The sequence below is a fragment of the Rhea pennata genome, chromosome 1 (genome assembly GCF_028389875.1).
Source record: "Rhea pennata isolate bPtePen1 chromosome 1, bPtePen1.pri, whole genome shotgun sequence".
Classification (NCBI taxonomy): domain Eukaryota; kingdom Metazoa; phylum Chordata; class Aves; order Rheiformes; family Rheidae; genus Rhea; species Rhea pennata.
This window is the reverse complement of record NC_084663.1, coordinates 57,991,187-58,014,153: the sequence shown is the minus strand read 5'-3', so window position 1 is coordinate 58,014,153 and position 22,967 is coordinate 57,991,187. Positions and strand designations below refer to the sequence as shown.

At 46.9% G+C, this 22,967-nt stretch overlaps 1 protein-coding gene across 3 annotated transcripts; it reads left to right on the top strand.

Moving 5' to 3' along the window:
• Positions 1-571: 571 nt before the first annotated feature.
• On the top strand, positions 572-22,694 carry TOM1 (target of myb1 membrane trafficking protein). Of its 3 annotated transcripts, none has more exons than XM_062588861.1 (16): positions 572-702; positions 8,378-8,462; positions 10,148-10,226; positions 10,364-10,513; positions 10,627-10,761; positions 11,090-11,236; positions 12,256-12,372; positions 12,871-13,004; positions 13,706-13,739; positions 14,119-14,227; positions 15,207-15,327; positions 18,157-18,232; positions 18,698-18,760; positions 20,501-20,560; positions 21,156-21,192; positions 21,295-22,694. In XM_062588861.1, the coding sequence occupies exons 1-16, from the start codon at positions 651-653 to the stop codon at positions 21,441-21,443; spliced, it is 1,548 nt and encodes a 515-aa protein (XP_062444845.1). In that variant the 5' UTR covers positions 572-650; the 3' UTR covers positions 21,444-22,694. The 3 variants fall into 3 exon arrangements, with proteins under 3 accessions (XP_062444845.1, XP_062444855.1, XP_062444864.1); XM_062588880.1 differs by lacking the exon at positions 572-702 and adding an exon at positions 983-1,141; XM_062588871.1 differs by lacking the exon at positions 18,698-18,760.
• Positions 22,695-22,967: the final 273 nt, after the last annotated feature.

Sequence of the window (22,967 nt, the reverse complement as noted above, 5' to 3'; positions counted from 1 at the left end):
AATCACTCAAACAATACTGACATTTTGGAGACCTTCCTGAAGGAAAAGATATCATCTAACATACTCTTGTAAGAGTATGTTTCAACATAAGTCTATGGAAAAAATAAAAAGCCTATAACCACATGCTTTCACACATTTCAACATAGCTCTAAGTAATGTTCATTCTATATAGATACGACAGCGCGTTTGAGGAAACTGTTCTACTAGTGTTTCAATAAGAATTCAGTAGCAAAAAATATGCATCAGTAGCAACACCTCCGAGTCTTGGTGCCACACTGTAAATAGCCGTACCACTAGAGGCTAGATAATACCCAATGCAGTAGGGAAGATGCGTGCAGGGAAAATAAAATTGGTGGTACCTGGGCCTTTCGCAGCTGTTGCTGCGATCAACAGCCCCAGCGAGGGGCCCCGTTCCCGGGCCCTCCGCGCCGAGGGTGGCCGGGTCCGCAGCGCTCGCGTGACTCGGTCGCCGGCGCCCTAACGGCCACCCCCGCCCCGCCCCGCCCCCGCCGGCGGCGCGGCGGCCGTTAAGCGCCGGCCGCCGGGGTGCTGTCGTCACTGCGTGGCCGGGACTCGGAGGCACGCCCCGGCCTGGCGCGCGAGCGTCACGTGAACGGCGCCGGCGGAGTCAGCTGATCGCGGCGGCGGCGATGGACTTTCTCCTAGGAAACCCCTTCAGCTCCCCCGTGGGGCAGCGCATCGGTGAGACCCCCGCGACCGCGCCCCCCGCCGCGCTCCTCTCCCGCCCTCCCCCGCGCCCCTGAGGTGGGCTCGCCTGCTGGCTGGACCCCCTTCCTCCAGGAAGCGGCGGCAAGAGCCCCGAGGGGGTGCGGCCGTCCCCGCCTCCACGGCGAGCCTGAAAGGGCTCCAGCCTATGAGAGGAGCGTTCCTCTTTGACGGACAGGCTCTTTCCACCAATGGCGAGCAGCCAGACCTGGATGGCTCCGTCGGCTAGCCAATCCGCGTGCGAGGGGGTCTTGAGATGGCAAGGCGAAGTTTTCTTATTTAAAGGGACCGAAGCCGTGGTGGTCCAAGCCACGCCCCCTCGCTTGGCCCAGGCCTGTGATTGGGTAGGGGCCATTGCCGTTGACACCTGCATGAGGGCCTCGTGAGGGGAGCAGGCGCTCACAGGGGGAGGCAGGTGAGATCACTGATTGGCTGGGGCTCAGGTGCGGGGACCTATCAGCTTTCTAGGTGGGAAAGGCTGGGGGTTCTCCATGGGGAGAGGGGCCTCCTGGGGACCATGACAGAGCCTGGAGGGCCTGGTGGTGGGTTAGGCCTGTTCTAGGCTCTTCAGGGATTTTGCTGGGGGGAGGGAGGGGGTTGATGTTCCCTCTGCTCTGAAGGAGTAGCTTGTCTGGTGTTGCAGGCATCGGTACTCACTGCTGAACCTTCCAGCCTTAAGGTCTGCAGTGATCAGGGCCACACCCAAGCATCACAGGGGAGGAAAGCACCTTCCCCTGCACCGCCGGATTTGTGTTAGGGCTGAATATCAGCATGGGAAATGGAATCAACAGCAGGATTATGGCATCTACTCCATGACCTTTCAGGCAAATGGACAATGAAGTCTTTTTTTAGACCCTGTGCTCAGGTTAACTAGATGAACATAGAGGAATAAAGTAATCAAAAAAGGTGGTACAAAGAGATGCTGCAATTAGAAAGAACAAGAACAGCAACAGTTCTCCTAAAGTCTCAAAACAGAGATACAGTTCTTAAAATACTTACAATAAAGATTCTTTTCTTTCCCTGTTGTATTGCCTTAAGTGCCTTCTGGTTGTGCCTGAAGTCATGCTGTTGATGTTGCATGTTTAATTTTTCCAGCATGTGTGATAGAGAATGGCCATTTGTATTTTTATATACTTCTTCACTCTTGCTTTTTAACACTAGTGCCAACCTGTGATACCCACTTTGAAAATCTGATTCCTAATTCAATAGTTTTCAAAGTGCTTGCATGTGGGAACTATACATGTAGCATACTGACTATGTCATGGATGACACAGTAGACAGTGCCATGTATGGGGCAGGAAGGGAGCAAGCAGCTGATGCAGGTAATGCTTTTATAAGTCCTGCTTATTTTGGAGGCTCATGCTGCCCAAAGCAGTGCCAAAAAAATAAATAGGGCACTGTGACATGGCTCGCTCTAGAGTACTGAACAACATAGGTGAGATGCAATCCAGCAACGTGGGGAAAGGATAACTTTGGTCAAAGATATCAAGGAAGCTTCTAAGTAATGAGAAGTTCCAGATGATATTTGATGTCCCGTCCCGTCCCCCCCACCACCACCACCCTGGCAGCTGTCACATGTCACATCACTCTTTCCAGGAAGAGCGTTCTCTTGTCCTTTTCAGAATGAACGTTCTTTAATTCCCTAAGTGAATGTACTGGATATGATTTTTGCATTTGGGTTGAGTCAAAATGAAGTAATCTTTAGATGTTACAGATTTCTTCTTGCCTTCCAGATCTTTTGATCAGTATAGTAGCCAGATTGTAAGTGATTTCCCCTGAGGCTTTTCTTCTGTTAAAGAAGGGGTTTCTAAGTAACAAACCAACAGTGAAGAAGTGGAAATAAGTATTTCAAAAGTGTTGTCAGACAGGAATTTTGAGTCCTTAATGCCGGAAGTGTGATAGTAGTGAGATCTTATGATTGGAAGTGGAGGACTTGCAGTGTCTGAGAAAGGAGTTGAGGTGTGGAGGACTTAAAAGGGCTGGTGGCTGTAAATATGAATGTTTTTCTCCTTTTGATCATTGCCTAACAACATCCTGGGGAAATGGATAAATGCTATCTTCCTTATTTAATTTGAGAAGCCAACATGACTTACCCTAAGCTGTTTGGCAGGTCCGTGTCAGCTGCTTATAGAACCCTGATCACCAAACCTGCATAGTGCTGTTGCTTTGGGCTGTCTATAAAAGGTGTATACTGATCATTGTAAATTACTTCAGCAAAGTCATATGTCCTTGATACAGTTTATAAAGTTTAAAACAGCTTTAGGTGAAGGCAATGAAATGAAAAAATCTTTTGTGCCACATGCCAGTGATGTTCTCAGATTGCTTCATTGATATTAATCTAGTAAGTCTCCTTTATTTTGCTGATATGGAAACTGGTGCTCAGATAAACTCAGTGATTTGTCTCATTCTGAGTTGGTTGCCAACTGAAGAGGAGTAGATTTTCCAGCTTCTTACTCTCAATCCTGGAATTTATTCACGAAATTCCTTCTGTTCTACTTTTAGCTCATAATATTTCTTTTTAACTAAGAGAAATACAGATGACTTTTTTTTTTTTTTTTAACACAAAACCTTTGACTAGTGGAGAACTTTCCAAAAGAGTGCTGAATCATCATAGTTTGCACTCTCCACACAAAAGGGTAATCCCCTTGGCCTCTACCTAGCTAGCTAGGAGCTCTGAAAAACCTCAAAATGGAAAATGCAACTCCAAGGAGGCACTCTAGTAGTAACAAGGCAACTGTAGAGTGTAAAAATGGAGAAGACATCATGAATGCTCTCTTGAAGCTTGGAGTTTGGAATAGCTAGTAATTATAGCCACACAAAAAGGACAGAGATTGGTTATTCCAGTAAGTGAGGGCAGTTAGGTGAGAAAACTAAAGATGTAGTAGAGAGATGAAGAAGAGTTGGGAAGGGGTGAGAAGTTGAGCATGAGAAACACAAAAAGTTGAGACTGGGAAGAGGAAGCTGGTGAGAGCAGATTGTCTCTGCTTATCAGTGAGGGAGGGAGAGGAGCAAATAAAACAACAATCCACCAGAAAAATCACCATGGCCATTTAGGTCCCACTTTGCAGGTGTCCCTAGACTCTTCTGTGAGTTGAACCTTGGGATCTTGGGAATTGGTAGCATGCAGATATCAGCTGTTGTCAGTAACAGATGGATTCCTGCAAGCTAATGCCTCACAAGTAAGCATTGCCTTATCCTTTGTGCCCTCTGTATCTGGAAAAAAGGGTGAAGAAAGCTTTCTGAAGAGTTTTGATCCCTGAGAGTCTGAGCTGATTCACAGGAAGGGAACAGGAGGAGAAATTCAGAGACTCAAATACCCACAGTCTTGTATCAGTTCAAGTCTGTGTCTGTCATCATCCTTGAATGAGGTTTGGGGGCTTATCTCTAGAAAGTAAGTTGTCTCCCTCCATCTTTGAAGGAGAAATACAGCAAGGTCGAATGATGGAGTCCTTCCCAAGTTTTCTTTGTACTGAAGTTTTCTTGTGGGAAGAGAAAGTATGACTCTTAGCAAGGAGACTTTGTACAGGATGATGATTTGGGTCAGGGACATTATGAATTGTAGGGAAGCAAGGGGAAAGGATTCTTGTGTTGCTTTCTACTGGACTTGCACTGTCATGTCCAATGAAATGCCGATACCCTCAAACTGCTGTTCAAATAAGTGGGAAAGTGATGCTTTGATGCAGAATTTAAAAATAGACTGAGTACTGTAGAGAATGGTGGCTAAGGGCCTTACTTAGAGGAGGAGTGTGTAGTTTCTGGTGAGCTACAGGAGAGCATTTCACCTGTGAAGAGTTCCTGGAAGCTGCCTGACTGGTTGTGAATGCTTCAGATCTCTTGAGTGGAAACAAAGGGGTTGGGGTCTACTTACTATCTTCTGTCCTTAACTCTTGTATTTCTCTGCACTATTGACTGTATTGACAGTTTGCTGCTGCAGGAATGGGTGGATTTCAAGTCCAACAATGGTCTCTCCCCTGCCACAAGGCAAAAGACAATAAACCTGAAAAGAAACAAAGAAAAGTCACTGAGTCAAGAGTCAAGTTTGGGCTTGGCACAGAGGAACGTACAGATCCATTGCATTACAAATGCTATGTTCAGAATTATTCCTTACCTTAAGACTCCAGATAGTTTTGATAACTTAGTTACAGTAAGCAGGAGTGCATCAAATGCCAGAAACGAAAAAGTCATATGATGTGAGTTTGGCCTGTATCGCAATCCTCAGAGGTTCTGAGTTGATGTGAGCAATTTGTGAGGCAGCACACTGGAATCAGACAAACCCCAATGCTATCACATCCGAGAAGCTGGACTGGCTGCCAAAAAAATATGTCTTTGAAGCAGCCTCATGGAGGATACTTGCATTCTGGATGTTTAGCAGCCATTTGGTTTCAGGCTTTGAAGAAGACAGCGTTTCTACGCTCGCTGATAACCCCCCCCCCCCCCCCCCCCCGCACATGGAATTTTCTGCAGCAGTTCTGGGATCAGTTCTTTGGCAGACAGTAGTAGAAACTCCCCAGTAAGTCCTGCCAGGTAGAGTGCTGGACAGGCAGCCGTGCTCTGCCTGCCGCACTTGCTGTTTTTAGGATCTTGTCACTGTTCCCAGCCATCGTGAGCTCAGATTTCCTGAGAGGCAGGCAGCTTGTGTACTAATTACAGCTCATGAAACAGGGCCAGCCATCTTGAGCCTTCATGTGACTAATGAATAAAGTTTGTTTTCTTTCCTTCTGCAGGCTTCACTAAAGGGTAAAGTTGAGGATTTTCAGAGAAAACTCCAAAATATCTTATTAAGTTTGGACAGTCCCTTAGTGCTTGGAAGCCAGGAGGATTAAAAGGGCATTAGTTCCAGCTGTCCCAAAGCTAATCTGTACTGAGTAGATTCAAGTGCTTTGTACTGGGAAATGTTTCACAGTCACATTCCTATTTTCCATATGCCCTAATTCTGCACTTCTTTATTTTTTATTCACTGAGTGTATATTACATTTATGGCAGATTTGCTGCTTTTGTGCATCTTTTCGTTGACCAGTGCCAGAGAGAAGGTGAAAGCAGCAGAATCTTTGTTTCGTTATAAGGTAACTGCTGAAGCTGTATGTGTCACATGTGAGGAATCCTCATTTTCCTGTAAGTGGTAGGCCAGGTGAAAGTGTGTGCACAGTTTGCATTCCTTTCTGAAAAGCAAACTTGGTCCTTAACCTTGGTAGGGCTAATGCACTTGGAGGAGGAAAAGAGTGAGGGGAGGAACAGGTTACAGAGTGACACCAAGTACAGGGAAGAAAGACATGGGTGTTTGTAGACTTTGTTCACGTCTGTATGTGATGAAAATGAGGTTGAAAGGGGTTTGGAGAGACTTTTGAATGACAAAGACTTCATGGTTTGAAACAATTTTCATTTCATTCTGCAGTTTCTTTTGTAGCTCAGAGTTTCCCAGCTTTTGTATCTGTTCTGCTTCTTCAGTGGAGAGGTGGGTGGATGCAGATGAGAAGGATTTTCTCTTAGTAGAGCAAACCCCTCTGTGACATATTTGTGTCTTTCATTGCCAGTGCTAACAAACAGTGCAGGGAAATGTCTAGCTAGGCTGGAGTTTAAACTAAGGTGTGTATTGAGCAGGAATTGTTCCTCAGTATTCTGGGGGAGAGTGCAAGTGAAGTGCGCCTTTGTGACCATTTTTACCAAATGCATCAGACCAGCCTGACCAACCTGGCAAGGATGAGTGTGTGGCATCCCAGAACAGAAGAGAACATGGAGCTTTGCTACTGTTCAAGTCCTGACCCCAAAGGAACCCTCATGGAAAAAGTTTTCCCCATATGTATTACCACAGCTTCACCATTCATTTGCATATGGCCAGTGCACTAGACATGCTCCTTTGTAACCCACTGTCCTAGATATTCTTTACCACATCACCCAATGCAACGCTATCTCATATGTCTCAGTGAGGACGCTTAGATCTGCAGAGACTAGAGTTACTATTTAAAATTAATTGCTGAAGTGAAAAAAAACATCGCCTGACCAAGAGGCTTTCAGGATATTACAACAGGGCAGAAATAGTAACCAGACATTCAAATAGGTGGAAAAGCATCAATAATGCTCTGCCACACTTCATCCCTTGTTTGTCCTCCACTCTCCTTTCCTTGTTTGCCTTCTTCCATGTGATTGTAGCCACCACAATGTAATCAGTGTAATCACAGTGTAATCATATTTTGTAGTCAGAAGGAAAGATGGAAGCTGGATTATGCTAAGATTAGTATAGGTAGCTTCGCATTGTGATATGTGTAATTTGTGGGAGGGACGTGTCAGAGATGAAGGCAGCGTGGCTGTATTGCAGAGTGCTGTAAATAGTTCTCTGCCAGCTGCTTAAAAACAGCACACCCCAAACCATGATAGATGTGTTTACCCAGGCAGGAATTAAAAATCTTTTTTTCCCTATCCCAGTACCACTGCATGAATGAACATTTCCTTTCATTCCACAGACAGATCTGTGGAATGCAGCATGCAGCTGTTGGATCAAAAATATGAAAAGATAGCGCTGCAGAGAAGGGTGCCTGCAGAGGGGTAGAGTACCCACAGCATCAAGGGCCAGCACCAGATTTTACAGGGGGAGCAATTTTGAAATGCAGGCACTTAAGTACCTAACTCACTCTGAGCTCTCCTGAAGAGCACCTTGTAAATGCTAAAGTGGTCTGGATAGTCTTATATCTCTCGTATGATTGCCAAGTTGGGCATTCTAGAGGATGGAAAAGCTAGGAAGGAGGTTTCTCCTTCTGCTTGCCATCTGCTTTATCACTGTGTGTCTTCATGATCTAGAGAGTGCCTGGGTCCTGCCTACACTACTGGTCTTTCTCTTTCCTAGTGCTGTCCTTAAAGGCAGCAGTCAGCCAGCCTAGCTGGGAATGAGACAAGGCTGATTACAGGGTGGAGGCATGGGTGCTCTCAGTAATAGCTGTTTGTTGCATGAATCTCTGCCATGAATAACATCAAGGCCAATTCAGGAATTCCTAATTAAAGGGGACATAGTCAAAGCTGAAATGATGTTGCTTGGACTTGAGCCTGCAGTCCACTTATGTCTGTATTCCCCAGAGGCCAGAAGTTCAGAGGAGAAATGAAAATGTTCAACAACAGAAAGCATTGTTTTGGTTGTTTGTTTGCTTGTTTATTTTTGTAGGACCTATGTAAAAAGGAGGTTGATTCTTTTGTTTCCTTAATTTTGTGCAAATCAAGAGTGATGCTATTGACATCAGATCCAAGACAGTGAGAACAGACCAGACTTATGGTTTCCTATGCTAGCCCTGCCACAGCAAAGCAAACAAGCCTTCTTCCCTCCTGTTGTGGAGCTGAAGTTACACATTTTCTCCTGAGGCCCTTTCCCTTTTTGTGTAGGACACCAGAGAGCCTTCAATACATATGTTTGTAGCATGCCCACAGCATGCCATGTAGCTGCGCACACACTCTTCCCAGTCCCAGCCAGCCACACGCTTCGTGGTGGAGACACTTAGTGGGCTGCACTTTGTGGCCCAGACATTGCAGCCCGATTCATAGCACTTACGTTTTCTGGTGGAAGCCATAGAGAACAACACTAGGTTTTGAGGTGTCATGACAGCTCATGACAGCCAAACAGCAAACTGTGAGAGAGCTCTTAGCCTTGTCTTGGCTTCTTTTTTTCCAGAGAGAGCAACAGATGGATCCCTGCGGAGCGAGGACTGGGCTCTCAACATGGAGATCTGTGATATCATTAACGAGACTGAAGAAGGGTAAGGGAGGTGACAAGAGTATGCCTCCAGCAGTAAGTCCCAGTGCACACTCTGTAACACTACATTGCTAGACTTAAGTGGTACTGTGCATTGTAAGCCAGGTTACCCCATAGTCCCTTAACTTGGCTCTGCTGAGAAACCTAGAGACACACTAAAGCTGTCAGAGCATCTGTTAGAAGCTTCCCTGTAATCTTCACGAGCATAGAGAGCCATTCAAACAAGCCTTCAGGGTCCCTGGAGAAACTTTGATTCAAGACAATTTGCCTCCCATCTCCCCAAAGCATATTTGAAATTCTGTCACTTTGATTTATTCCTCCTTCACAGCCCTCTCTTCCTTTCCTCTGGGAATGTAAAAAACTCCAGGTTGGTGACTGAGGAGAGAGGAAAATTTCAGGCTACTAGTCAGTTCTCTGACTGTGCAAGTCCTGCTGGGTTCTGCTCTCAGGCATTTTCATACACAGTCACTCAGAATGTGCAAAGTGGATGGGAGAGACCTTACCCCCCTCTCCCTAAGGGAAACGGAAGATGTTCAGAAATCTGTCAGGTGTGTTAACTCTGGACCTGGGGATTTGCCAGAGAATTCAGAGGGGACTGTGCCTTCTCACAGCGAATATGTCAAGAGCAGCATGTGAAAGGAAGGTGGAATAAAAAATATAAGTTTCACTCCTTTTGCTTGTGAAGACACAAGTGAGACCTGTATAGGATTAGCAAGCAGCCTAGCTCCAGCTTCACTGTTGTAAGTACACCAAGCCAAACATCTCTACTTACAGAACACCACCTTTCCTGTCCTACTATCCCTGTGGTGCAAATACACCCATCTCTAATCACAGTTCTCAAGCTGTGACCACTAGGTGTTTCAGTGCTGGGTCTCTGATAACACAGCTGCACCCCAGTCATGTCCTCCTCTCACTCCGGGCATGAAGAGAGCTCTCCCTTTCCCCTGCTAATGCCTATCCATTGCAGCCATGCACCCCTACAGATTGATGCATTCCTGCCCTCCTCGTTAGCTGAGTCTTTCAATCTCACTCTTATCCACCAGTATTGTTGCCTTTCCAGGCCTGCCTCTCTTTCTGTGCTCTGGCAGAGTACATTCCATTGCTGCCTCTGCCTTTCACAACAGTGCAGTGGGCTGAGACCACAGTGCTTTTCCTCTCAGAGAATGATTGGAGAGGTCATGCAATGCTTGTTCACCTGCAAGATGGGCAAGATTTTGTCACTGCATCCTTTCTGCTTCTCTTTAGCCTCCTTTCTTCAAGGCAGGTGTTGTCAAACAGCTTCTCTGTGAGCAACACAAGAATGATTGTAGTTCTCTCTCTCTCCTTTCTGCTTCTACCCCGTACCAAGATTTTTTTTCTCATTCCTCTATCTCTCTTCCATGAGATTTTGCTCTGCCTCCAAGCAGTACATTTCTAGTGTTTCTTTTACTTAGTTTTCTGTCTCATCCTGTGCACCTTGGATTGTTGCTGACATAAGCGCAGAGGCCTGAAATTTCGGCAACAGCACTCGCTAGCAGGACTCCACTCCTCTTAAGGAGCAACTGTCAGGAGCTGCTTTAACAGTCATTGCTTCAAGCCATCCTGAAAACATGATGGGAGACTTTGAGTGCCAGCGGGCATTTTGCTTTGCATCTCTAGAGGCAGGTGTCAACTTTCTGCTGATCTTTCTTCACCTAATTTCTTCTTCAGGCCCAAAGATGCCTTCAGAGCCATAAAGAAGAGGATTGTAGGGAATAAAAACTTTCATGAAGTTATGCTGGCTTTGACGGTGAGTAGTCAAGGCTCTTTCTCAGCTCCACTATATCCTGCTGCAAAGCTGAGTCCTTGGCTGCAAAGACACAGGTATCTAAAGACAGCAAGGCTACCACATACAGTCAGAGAAGGCTAATGCTAGTGCCTTTGTAGGTTCTGGAGACATGTGTTAAAAACTGTGGCCATCGCTTCCATGTCTTTGTGGCCAGCCAAGATTTTGTAGAAGGTGTCCTGGTGAGAACAATTCTGCCGAAGAACAATCCTCCTGCCATTGTGCATGACAAGGTGCTGACTCTCATCCAGGTGAGCCAAGAAAAGTGGGCCTGTGCACCAGCTGAGGGCGCACGATGTCTTTAAGTTTCTATATAGAGGAGTACTTTAAATGGTGATGAGCTACACTGTCTCCTTCTCCCTAGTCCTGGGCGGATGCCTTCCGGAGCTCCCCAGACTTGACAGGTGTTGTCACTGTCTATGAAGACCTGAGACGGAAAGGTCTGGAATTCCCTATGACTGACCTGGACATGCTATCACCCATTCACACACCACAGAGGGTATGGAGGCATCTCTGAGAAGAAAGGAGTTGAGCTGCTACCATTCTGGAGCTATGAGGAGATCCCAGCAACTCCAGCTAGCAATTAGAGGGCTTTTGGGGAGTGAGGGGCTCGAGGACAGCCTCTTTGCACAGTGGTCAAAGGGGCAGCAGGTATGGGGCAGGAGCAGGGGCAGGAGGGGGGAGGTAAGGCAGTGAAGCTAGAAGACCTGCTGGAAGTAGATGAGGATTTGGCATCAACATTTCTCTAATTGCACTGCCTTGTCAGTTGTGAGTGTCTAATATCTCCCGCTCTCTGTCATGCTGGCTATTTCCTCCTCTCTCTCTAGACTGTGTATAGCTCTGACTCACAGTCTGGACAGAACTCACCTGCAGTCAACTCCTCTCAACGGATAGAGTCCATCCTCCATCCTGTCACGCTGCCCATGGGGACAGGCACTTCCAGCGATGTGCCCATCACACCCACACCAGAGCAGGTGAGTTGAACATGGGCCCTGAGGTGTTTCAGGCTGTCCCTGCATTTGGGGACTGTTTCACAAGTGCTGTTCTGAAACTGCTGTCCTGGTCCTCCCCAAGCATCTTGGCTCAAGGGACTGCTCCTCTAAAAGCATCATCACTTTGAGGGCTCCCCAGAGCTGCATCACAGTCATGGTGATTAGCTGGGATACCATGAGCCCAGAGTGATTACATTTTCTTAAAGCAGGGCTTCTTGCGGTGAGGGAGAGGGAGAATCCCCTGATGATAGAGAAGTGAGGAATGGAGAAACTTGTGTTTGGAGAGAGATCTTCATAGTGCAGGGCAGCAAGGGCTTGTTTAGTAGGTGTTTCCTTATTATATTTATCTTGCCTCACTGCTGATTTTATATAAATCAACCCCATCTGGCTGTGGGACTTCGAAAGGCCAGAGTTTTCCCGCTCATTTCCACAACCTTTTTTTTCTTCTTCATTGTCCTGACTCCATATGATACAAGTTCAGCACAACTACTCCAACCTTTAGTAGTTTGCATTCTCTTGCAGAAAAGAGGCTAGATAACTGCTCTCAAGAGGCTAATTAACAGCTTCTGAAACCAGGGGGAAAATGTTTCAACTGTGCACTTAGTCCAGACTCACATTTTGAATGTTAATTCATTTTTTTCTTTCTTCTGCTGCTTTTGAAACAAGATGATTTGTATGGCTGCCACACAAGAGCTGCTGGCTGGGGAGAGAGAGATTTGAATTATAACCACAGCCTATGCTGGCTGTTAAAAATCAAGGTTATGCCTAATGGACAGAGGTCCAGGGTGAGCGCCTGGTATCTGCTACCATCAAAGGAATTTGATGGTAATTTGATGGCCTTCCTTCTTCTGGGTGCTCCTGAGAGCCAAACGGAGCAGTGATAAATGAGTTCTCCAATGGCCTTTCCCTTTGGCTATATGGATTCACACACATTGCGCACTGCCATTCAGAGCTGTGTCATTCTTCCTAGGCAGAGCAGTGATTTCCACTCCCTTTTGTAGATTGGGAAACTGCGCAGTGAACTGGAAGTGGTGAATGGGAACATGAAAGTGATGTCAGAGATGTTGACAGAGCTGGTGCCAGCCCAGGCTGAAACTTCCGACCTGGAACTGTTGCAAGTAAGGAACAGGAGGCAGCTGCTGGTGGGGGCAGAGGGCTGGCACATGGAGCTTCGTTTAGCAATGACTCAATAGACTGAGGCATTATCTACGCTAGGCATGGGGAACAATTGCACTGGACAGTTTAGTGTGGGGCTTGTCAGGGAGTGACAGCACAAGAGAGACGAAAAGAAGGTAGAGTTTCAGTGGTCAAGGGAAGTTGCACTATTGAGGCTGGAATCATTTCACATGGAGGCTATTACATAGTTCTTGAGGGCCTTTCTTCCTACATGATGTTCCACCAGAAGCATGTGTTCTCTGCAAGGATAGAACAACCAGGAACTGTAAGTCTCAGACTCAGTTTACCTCCATTAGAAGAGCCTCTCATATGAATATCTGTTCCCCCTAAATATTGCTGATAGACCCCAGCAGCCTCTGACTGTCCCATTCAGGCTTCCAAATCTGTGAATGCTCAGCCTTGGCCTGACCTTCATGGTAACTTCCTCTTGCTGTGAGCAGGAGCTGAACCGGACATGCAGAGTCATGCAACAGCGTGTACTGGAACTGATTCCCCGTGTCCTCCATGAGCAGCTCACCGAGGAGCTACTCCTCATCAATGACAACCTCAACAATGTGTTTCTGCGCTACGAAAGGTACATATCTCCTTCCTTCTCTGCTTTGCTCTTCCATGGGAGTTTACTTCCCTTTGGGGCCTCATATCCCACCCTTTTGTTTTGCTCATGAATGTGATATTCAATGTGTATCAGTCTGTATCATCCACATTTGAGAATAGATCCACTCTTCAACTTTTGCTATTTTTCTCTTTTCCCTTCAAAGCCACTGTGTAAGTTGTTGATGGCAATATAGAGGTGTCCCTGTGGCCCAGCCTACAAGGAGGAGAAGGGAACTGCATGGAAAGAGCTGTTTTTCTAGCTCCAAGGCAGACAAGAACAGAGAGAATTTGCCCAGGTTGGGGCAAGACCCCTTTTTTCTCTTCATTTTGCCAAACCCATCTCTTATGATGGGGTGAAGTCAGGAGAATTTAGTCACCTGTGTCTGACTGAAGGAGAGCTAGGTCTGACTGAAGGAGAGCTAGGTTTGAACCACTTTGGTTAGGAGTAGCCCTGGAGGATCACGAGTAGTTTCCTCATGTCATGCCTCTAAAGACACCAGCTTTGTGGGTCCTGCTGTGTTGCCCCCTGTCTTGGGGGGAAATTGGGCCCTGAACCATTTTCTAATATGTAGCACAGTGTAGGTTATACCAAGCCTCAGTGAGGAGTCTCTCAGGGCTGAAGCTGTATAAGCTCTTGGAAAGCTTTCATTATGGAAATGTCTTCTCTCACTTTTCTTGCAGGTTTGAGCGTCTTCGGACCGGACAGCCTGTTAAGGTAATTCAGAGCTACTCCCGCTCTGTGAGTGCTGGTTTGCATCCAGCAGGTCCTGCTATGTCCTGCTAAGTTGGAGAGAGATTTACTCTGCCTCACTTCAAGCTGTAACCTCCCTGTGTCAGCATCTGAGCCATTACCTGACCTACTAGCATCCAGTAGAGCTGGAAGGCTAGCTACCAAGGCTTTTTCTTCCCTGGGACACTATTGTCAGCCACTTCTCTGATCACTGTCCCCCTTCTTGCAAGGAGAGGCTCCCCAGCCAGTATCTTTTGGTGGGTCTAGAAGGGCTTCCCTCTTCAGTGTTAACAAACCAGAATTGAGGAATGTAAGCTGTCTGAGCTTCAAAAAGTCTTCACTGTCTTCCTTTTTTCCTCCAAAGATACCAAATGAGGTAGAGAACACCTTGATTGATCTGGGACCGAGTGCTACTTCTGCAGTGAGACAATCTGAAGCCACCAACAATCTCTCCTCTCAGCTGGCTGGAATGAGTATATTGTCATACATTGTTCTCCTCACTCCCTCTTCCGTCTTGGGAATCCTTTAACGCCTTTGAATCCCCTCCCAAAATTATTTAGCCACCTTCATAGAATAATCTAGAGAAAAAGGATGTATTGTCAACTAGCAAATTCATGAAGAAACCTGTTTATGTGCCAAGGGACCCAAGCATATGCTTCAGCATCCACACTTCAGGGTATCTGGGATGTGGACATGACTTAAGAAGGATGTAAGCATTAGACTGGCTGTGGACTGGGCCTTCCAGCTGGGCAAGGGTGCTAGTTACTCTCCCTCTGATCACTCGCAACATTGGTTGCCTCTCTCTTGCTATGTATTGTGAGGTCTGGAAGAAGAAAAGCTGATCTGCTGTGCTGCAAAGGCAGCCATCTTGTTCTCAAGAACTGAGACTTGACAGGGTGTCTACCAAGAAAGCACTCTGTCCCAAGGAGCCTTCAGGACATAGCATCAGTCTACATGTCAGTGCCTGAAGCTTTTGTTGGCAGCAAGCATGTTCAGTACAGCTTGGATGCAACTACAGAAAATTGGCAAGATAGTTTTTACAGACAGCACAGTGGATCTTTCAGATGACAGATGAAAAATCATTCGTCTGTCTTGGAGGTGCTTGCCAAAAGTACAGGTTAGCTTCTTCCACAGGTTATGAAGTAATTCTCTCTTTGTTATCTTCAGTGGTCAGGAACATCTGGCCTTCAGAATCAGTGCAGTAAATTGATGCTGCTACTGCCAGAGACTGAGCTAAAAATATCTACTGAGCAGGCAAAGGAACTGATTCTATCACTTCACCCACAACACTGAACAAACACATATATCATGCTACTGCCCAGGGGCAGGATAGATGAGTGGGCCCAGGGCCGTTTAGGCTGTTCTGACACTAGCTTTCTTCCTAGCACCTCCAAGCCCATAACCTTCCATTTATTTTTGTGCTGCCTGCTCACCCTGATCTTTTTCCTGCAGACCTAGGCTCGAGCAGTGTGAGTGCAGGACTACAGTCCCTTGACACCTCTGGGAAGCTGGAAGAAGAATTTGACATGTTTGCCTTGACCCGTGGCAGCTCACTGGCTGAGCAGCGTAGAGAGTAAGTGTGACAGCCCCTGTGACAGCCCCTGCTGCCCTGCCTTCTCACAAAGGGTGAGGGTGAGAGGGATACATCACTTCAAAAGGTAGAGCTGGGATTGTGATTCCAACTGGTGGCAGTTCCTGGGAGGCAGTAGAATGCGATAAGAGTCTCATCCTTTCAGGACAGTTTGACCTCCACAGTGGATGATGTCTCTGTTCCCAGTCATTCTTTATGTTGCCACCAGCTTCCCTTTGCAAAGTCTTCCTGGGTTTAAGGAGAAGGAAATGTATTCTGTGTGTGCATCTCTCTCACTGCTGTGTTAGAGGGCTGTAGTGCCACATGTGATGGGGAGGTTCAAACATCTGGATATGAAGGTGTGGAATGAGACTAAGTAAGTTTTCTTGTCTGTCTCTGAACTTTCGAGTTGCTCTGTGCTCTTAATGGGATGATGTTGAATTTGAGAACTCCTGAATATCCATACAGCCTGAAGTACAGGGAATTGAACCAGAATGCAGGAAGTATATAATCTGTTGTGACTTGCAAGGCAGGGCATGTCTTTGTGCCTCAGCTTTCCCATTGGTAAGTGGACTCTGTTGAGTGTGTAATGTATTTGAGTTTGCCTCATATAAAGCATAATCTAAGAACTGGATCTCCACAGTACCATCTAAGCTGAAGAGATCTCTCCCATACTGCAAAGAGTGGATTCCTCAATCTTTACTTTGGGAGAAGGTGACAAGAGCCATGCTAACTAGATACGTTTGACTTGAGAGATTACATCTGATCTTATCTGTGATCTATTCTGTCTCTCAGAATCAACCAGTATTCCCCATAGGTTACTGAGCAGGGCTCTATGAGCTAGTAGGCACTTAGTTGCCTCCAGCCCTCAAAGACCTTTGCTCCTGATCTCAGTTCACAGGACTGCCTTGTCCCACAGTTGGACAGTGGCAAGGTAAAATCTCTTAAGGATGTCTTCTTTCATCCCCCTGCCTCAGACTGCTTCTAGTACCAGTGGCAGGGTACTAGATAATGGCCAACATACATCTTGTTTTATTCCTAGCAATCTTGTCCAAGCACTGAGCTTCCCAAGCCAACTGCCCTGCTATGTCTCCATGAATCTGATTGGCTTATCTAGGAGGGAATTCTAGTCCTGTCCCACTGGCTCTGTCCTCTGTGCTGTCACTAAGCTATACCTCTCCTTAGGCCATGACACTGCTACACTAGGAACATGTTAGGGGTGTTGGAAAGTAGTGCTTAAACACATACACAGCTGTTCTGGGCTTAGCTAGTGCCAGCCAATTTACTGAACATGGCTGCTACCACTCAGAGCTCTGAACTACTTCAATCAGGGCTCTGAATTCCTACCCAGAGAGTACATCAGGGTATGCAGGGGTACTCTCTGGAGGGTGCTCCCAGTACAGAGTGGGGTCTACTGGAGACTCTGGGGACAGGGGCAGTCTGGGACAAAAACAGTGGAGCCAGCAGTGCCTGATTTGGGGCTGACATCTGAGCTGCTGGTATGTGCTCGCGACTAGAGGCTGAGGGAGATCTGGGCAGGGCTGGAATCATATCCCCTTCAAAATGGTGCAGTCCTTAACAGACAGAGACTTGTGATCTTTGCAACAACGAGACATCTTCTATTTATTCCTCACTGCCCACCATCTGCCTGCATTTGCTCTCCTGCCAGGTAGCCTCTACTCCCACTGGCTTAGGGTTCCCATTTCACACACCAGCCCTGCTCTCAGTGTCTCCCTCCCTCTAAATAGACCCATTCCCCTTCTGTTCCCTGACAAGACGTGCTGGCAGGAGACAGAGGCAGGATAGCTGGGGTTTGTTCCTGAGCTCCCATGCTTCATGAATGTCTCAGCTAAGCAATGCTTGAGACACCTCAAGCCTTTCCTGCCATTCTTTCTCATCAGTAGCATGATAGCAGCATTGTACTTCATCCTTGATGCCATTGTCCACAGCGGCCCCTTCACTGATGAGCACTTCTTCGAGAAGTTTGAGCGCCAGTGGCCCAAGCCCCTGGCACCCAACAAGAATGGCTCCATTTGATGGTCCCCCAGAGCTGCGAGGAGGGCCCTGGGAGCAGCTGGAGGGAAGGCTTATGGAGAGTCTCTGGGAGAGGCTTCATTCTTCCAGCACAGATGGACTGTTCTCCCCAGTCTGCGTGGATCAGATGGTGATGTGTGGTCTTGGCGTGTGTGGCAGCATCCTAGAGGGGGGAACAGAAATGGTATGAGGGAAATTATGGGTGGGACACGTCAGTGTGTGGAAAGAGGTCGCCGTAATGGTGCATCTGGAGATCTTGAGGCAACGTGGGGCTATTTTGTTCACTCAGTTTCACCTTCTGTGTGCACGCCAGTGAATCCCTGCTACCATCAGTTTTTGAGTCATATTTGTTAAAAATATCTCTTTGAGCTGTGACTGTGCCTGTGAAGGCAGCTGAGTATATGGGGGCTTGTTGCTAGAGTCCTTTCTATAGTAGCTGTAATATTCTGATTAGTCTGTGTTATGTATCTCTCTCCTCTATAGTCAACCCCAGGTAAGATGTGTATCACTGATGCACCTAGTTTTTTAAGTCTGTAACTTAGTATGTTGGATGGTTGTTTTCATACGATTCCTTATCATCCTCCTATAATGTGCCAGGGCCATCCTGTGGTATCTCAGAGATTTTGCAGTGAGTAGATTAGTCTATATCTTTAGCAGTTGTTCTACACCTTTCTAGATGCAGATAACTAGAGATGAATGGCTGTGCAGTCAGCAGCCCTGCATATACATCCAGCAATTGCTGCTTTAAATTCTCAGGCTGCTCACCAGCCTGTGCATTAAATAATTTAATGCTTTCAGGATGAAGTACGAAGATCCCCAAGCTTCCAAAGGACTTGCTGGCGCCCTGGATGCCCGGCAGCAGAACACAGGAGTGGTAAGTGGCAGCAGAGCCTTTAGTGCACACCTGTAGCAAATGTCCTTCTTGCTTCCCAATACAGTAAATGTTCAGTCTGCTAGAACAAAGATCAAATGTTTAACATGGTTGATGATAACTCTCCCAGTAACTAACCTGCTTTTAATACCTGTAATCTATACCTCCATTCTTTAAACTCTGAAGATGGGAAGAGCAAACTCCCCACTTTGCCAGAGGTATGAGAAGTCTGGAATGGATTCATTCAGTAACAGGTTGGCCTCCTTATATCTGCAGGGAAATTTCTACCTGGAAATGTATATTTTGTTCCGTTTAGCAGGTTTTCAAGTCCAGTCATCTCCCCTCTGCAATCAGAGAGGTGGGCCATCTGTAGTAGTGCATTCTGCCCCCCCAGCACTGAACACACTGCCTCCCCTGTACATCACCCTCTGTGATAGCAGCTTTCAGTGCAGACTTTCTCTCAACCAGGGGGAGCCTGGTGTCTCTAGCGATGGAGCCCAACTGACTAACTGGATGATGCGACAAGGAATGGTGAGATCATGGCAGTGCCAGCAAGGAGCAAGGAAGCTGGGGCTGCTGGACTAGAGATGGCACTGGTACAGCACATGAGGATGCACAGCAGACATCAGGAGAGGCTGTAAACTGAAACAGAGCAAACCTTGTCTGTGGAGACCAGGGAAGAAAACAGGCAGAGCGTCAGTCTTTCCTCAAGTAAACCTGTCTGTAGGGAACAACCGTAGCAGCTCTGAGGCCAAAAGAGTATGTGCCATTCTTTGAGCTATGGATGGTCCATTTCATGTTGGATGTCTAGGGCAGAAGCATTAACTGGCAGCATCTTCGGGAAGGCTGCTGCTACTCATGCCGTATGTTCCCTGTTGAGGAGCCTCTCCTGCTCAGGTTGAGCTTCCTCATTTGGAGGAAAGCACAATTTCCCCTTTTACCCTGTTCAGGACCTCCTCCTGCTGGACACTGATAAAGTGTTCGAGGCTTCAAGCTGTTGAATTTGGTCTCTGGTAGCAGGAATCCTGTACTTGTATCCCTTCAAGTACATTGAGTCTTTGACACATTTCCAGGTCTAATGCTTGTTAACCTGTCTTCCTAAAATGAGCACTGCCCAGGCTGATGTCTGCTCTAGAAAGTTTCCCCATGTGCTGTCCAGGTGGCCTGGATACACTTCTACCCCAAAGAGTCCCTCTCTGGGTAGATCAAGCCAGTTCACTTCGAAACTTCCTTAATCTTACACATCCTCTTCCCTACCCACCCATCCATCTGCCAGCTATGGTAACTATCTTGCTGTGGTAATGTCTGCCAGTCACAGTAACTAACTTACTCCATGATTTGGGGAAAATCTGCCTTTTCTTGGTAAAAAAAAAAAAATGTTACTCTTGTGCTTGGTCTTGCTGTTTTCCTCACAGTAAGGGAACTATACATTTTTCAGAGGCTGAGAAATAAGTTCCTACAAATGTCCTTTCCTACATCTGCATGTGGAGCCTCTAGCAAGGGCTGCTTAGCTTTGCTCAGAAGCTTGTGACTGGAGAAAAGGATCTGGGGTTTGAACTGATCTTTGCCTTCAGGGTTATCTCTGTCCGTAGGAAGGTGTCTCTTCACTACATAAATTGGCCAGGGACATAAACTCTTCTGAACTCTTCCCTACTGGTAGTCAAATTTACCATAATTGTTGAGAACTTTCTCTCTGAAGTATGCATTTCTGTAGTTTGTTGTGATGTCAGATACTACTGTGCTCCATGATTTTACCAGGGAGGTAAGGCAGATGCCTTTTCCCTCTCAGCATGGTATCAAACCTAGGACATAAAGTTTTTTGCAGCAGCACAGACTTTGACATTAGACTATCACTGGGTCAATCAGTGTTTTGTGGAAGACAGGTAATGTGAAGAAAAGTACATCTCTTGTTCTCTGGCTGCCAGACAATAAGCAGCCAACTTCTACCTAGTGGTTCTTTTCCAAAATGTAAAGTCTGCTCCAGTGCTAATGCCCCAAAGTCTGTCCTAAAACCTCAGATGTTTTCAATGGCATGTATCCTGAAAACCATGCATGTCCAGGTGTGGATGGGATGGAGGAAGCAGGTGAAGGGTGGCATTGGTAGCAGGGAGAGAGCTGCAGTGGCACTGGTAGAATTTGGGAGAGCCTAAACTGACTGCGTGGTGAGACAAAAGGGTTGGCTTTTAGGTTGGGCTTTCCTTTTGCAGGAGTGGGTTTTAAGAACATCCTCTCTTTCCTTGGCCTCAACCCTTTCTCATTGTTCTGTCCCAGGTGCCAGTCCCCCAAGCCAATTTCATGGAAGACATAGAGAAGTGGCTCTCCACTGATGTGGTAAGTGACTGGTGGAACCAAGGCGGCTCCTACATGGCTGCCTCTGCTGCAGAACATCTGTCTGCAAGTCTCAACTAGTTGTAGGGAGGCTCTGACAGTTATCAGGCAAGAACTGTAAAGACTGGAGCACTACTCATATTCCCTTATCCTTAACACAGTGCCTCTTTGCCACCAGTCTCTCCGAGCCCCCAAGACTATGTCTCCATTTCCGTCTTAGTGGCATCTGACCTTGCTGAAAACCTCCATGACTTTTGCTTTCCTGGAGGTTGCTCTCTTGTCAGAGTTGCCTCTTGTTGAGGAGTTGCAGTTTAGGCAGTGTACAACAGCCATAGCACGGCTGAACGTGTGGCACAGCCTGCTTTGAGGGAGCATGGGAAGAGAAGCAAAGGACACCAGGGGCTGAGATACCTCTCAGTATAATTAGCCTTTTAGGAGGCATAGCTACAGAACCAGGGCTCAGGGCCGCTCTAACATGCCTGTACTGCTGAAGGAGGGGAGCACCATCCTGTCTTCCTCCATGCAAGCAAAGAACCAGATGTGTGGAGGTGTCTTTGTCTGCCTTGCCTCTTACCTTGCCTTTCTTCTCCTTCCCCAGGGAGAGTCAGAGGATGCGAAAGGTGTTACCAGTGAAGGTAAGAGTCCCAGCCAACCTCTTTCTTTAGCTGTTCCTGACAGCACTTTGGCACTTCCACAAAACTCCCTCTTTGCTAATGCTCTCTCTGCCCTTTCCTCAGAGTTTGACAAGTTTCTGGAAGAGCGAGCAAAAGTTGCAGACCGGCTACCCACTTTGTCCAGCTCCTCAGCAGGGACATCTGTCTCCCCTCCTGCTGCTAGCCATCATCGGAAGCAGGCAAAGGAAGATGATACTATGTTTGCCTTGTGAACACTACAGACTGTTGTGCTGTGGAGTAAGAGGCTATGTGTGTTGTTTTGCTTGCCTCTGACCAGGGGCCAGCAGGGGAAGGACTCTGTCCCCTTCCTCCACTCTATTCCTGTTTTTCTTTTGAGTTGTTTTTATTTTTAAGCTGCTTTCAGATTCCAGATAATCATTGTTGTGTTTAGGAATGTCACCCAATAGACTTGTGAAGGGGGTTTTCAAAGCTGCTAGAGAACATGGAAGTTCAGTGGGCTTTCTTTTGGTACAATGTGGACAAAGCAAAAGAATCTCCCCATCTCTCTCTCTAGTGAGGTGACCACAATTCTTGCCCAAGAAAAAGGAGAGATTGCTGAGATCTTTCCTGCCTGGCTCTTTCCTATCCCCTTCCATAGAATGGGTCTCCAGCCCACTGCCTATCACTGTTAGATTGGAAAGTTTGGGGATCCGCAACATTAAAGCTAGCAAAGGAAGAACACTAATGGTAGTTTGTTCCTGTTACTCTAGTCTCTCTTGCACAAGTACTTGTGGTATGCAACACCTTCCCACTCACAACCCTTTCTCTTCCTCTTCCTGTCTTCCCCTTCCCCATCAGTTTATCCAGAATTCTACCCACAACCTGTATATTTCCATTACAAGACAGCCAATTACCTAATCCCATGGCTGCACACAGGGCTTGAGCTGTGCATGGTTCCCAGTCCATGGGCTGAAGGGGATGTCTGTTATGGAGTAGGATGTGCTTTGAGCAAACTCTTGCAGTTAATTTAATTCTTGTGTTGTTATACTCTCCTCCCCTCTTTTCCCCATATGATTCACTTTTGTATCTCACTTCCACTGATGCCTTCCACCATGTAATGCCATGGTGTCAAGGAGTCTTTCTGAGCCTCTGATCAAGCCAATGCTAAAGATTGCTTCAGGGTAGCTGTGTATGCCAGGGCAGCCATGGAAGGAAGAGGCCCTTATGGTAGGCACTATTATACCAGTGAGAACATTCTGTTTCTGGAGTAGTTTGTTCAACTGGTGAGCACAGAGGTGGATTAAGACATTAGTCATCTCATGCCAGCAGTCCTGATGCAGCTAGGAGCTCCTCTGCACATGAAGAGAAAAACCCTTCTAAGCAAGCCGCACATGCTACCTAATTTCAAATGGCAGCAAGGGAGGAGGATGCCAAGCCTGGGGCTCCTGCTTATGGTATTTCTTGCTGAATGTGGAAGAGTTGCTTTTTTATTGTGTATTAAAGGAGCAAACTCTTGTACCTCCCTTGCAGATGTGCATGTGCTGTATGTGCCAGTGTGGGAGGGGAGGACCTTGGAGGGGAGAAGAGGGGGGCAAATATGCAGCTACATTTTCTCTCCACAGGAAGTCAAAGGCACTGTGGTGCTGACAGAAGCAAACCATGGGGGCTGACCATGCTATGAGTCACGGCGGGTACTAGCTGCTGCTTTTTAGCAGTCTGCTGGGGGAGGTGTCTCCTGCCCATCTTGAAATAGCAAGAGAGAGCTACCTTCTCTCCTTTCCCTCTCTGCCTTGTGA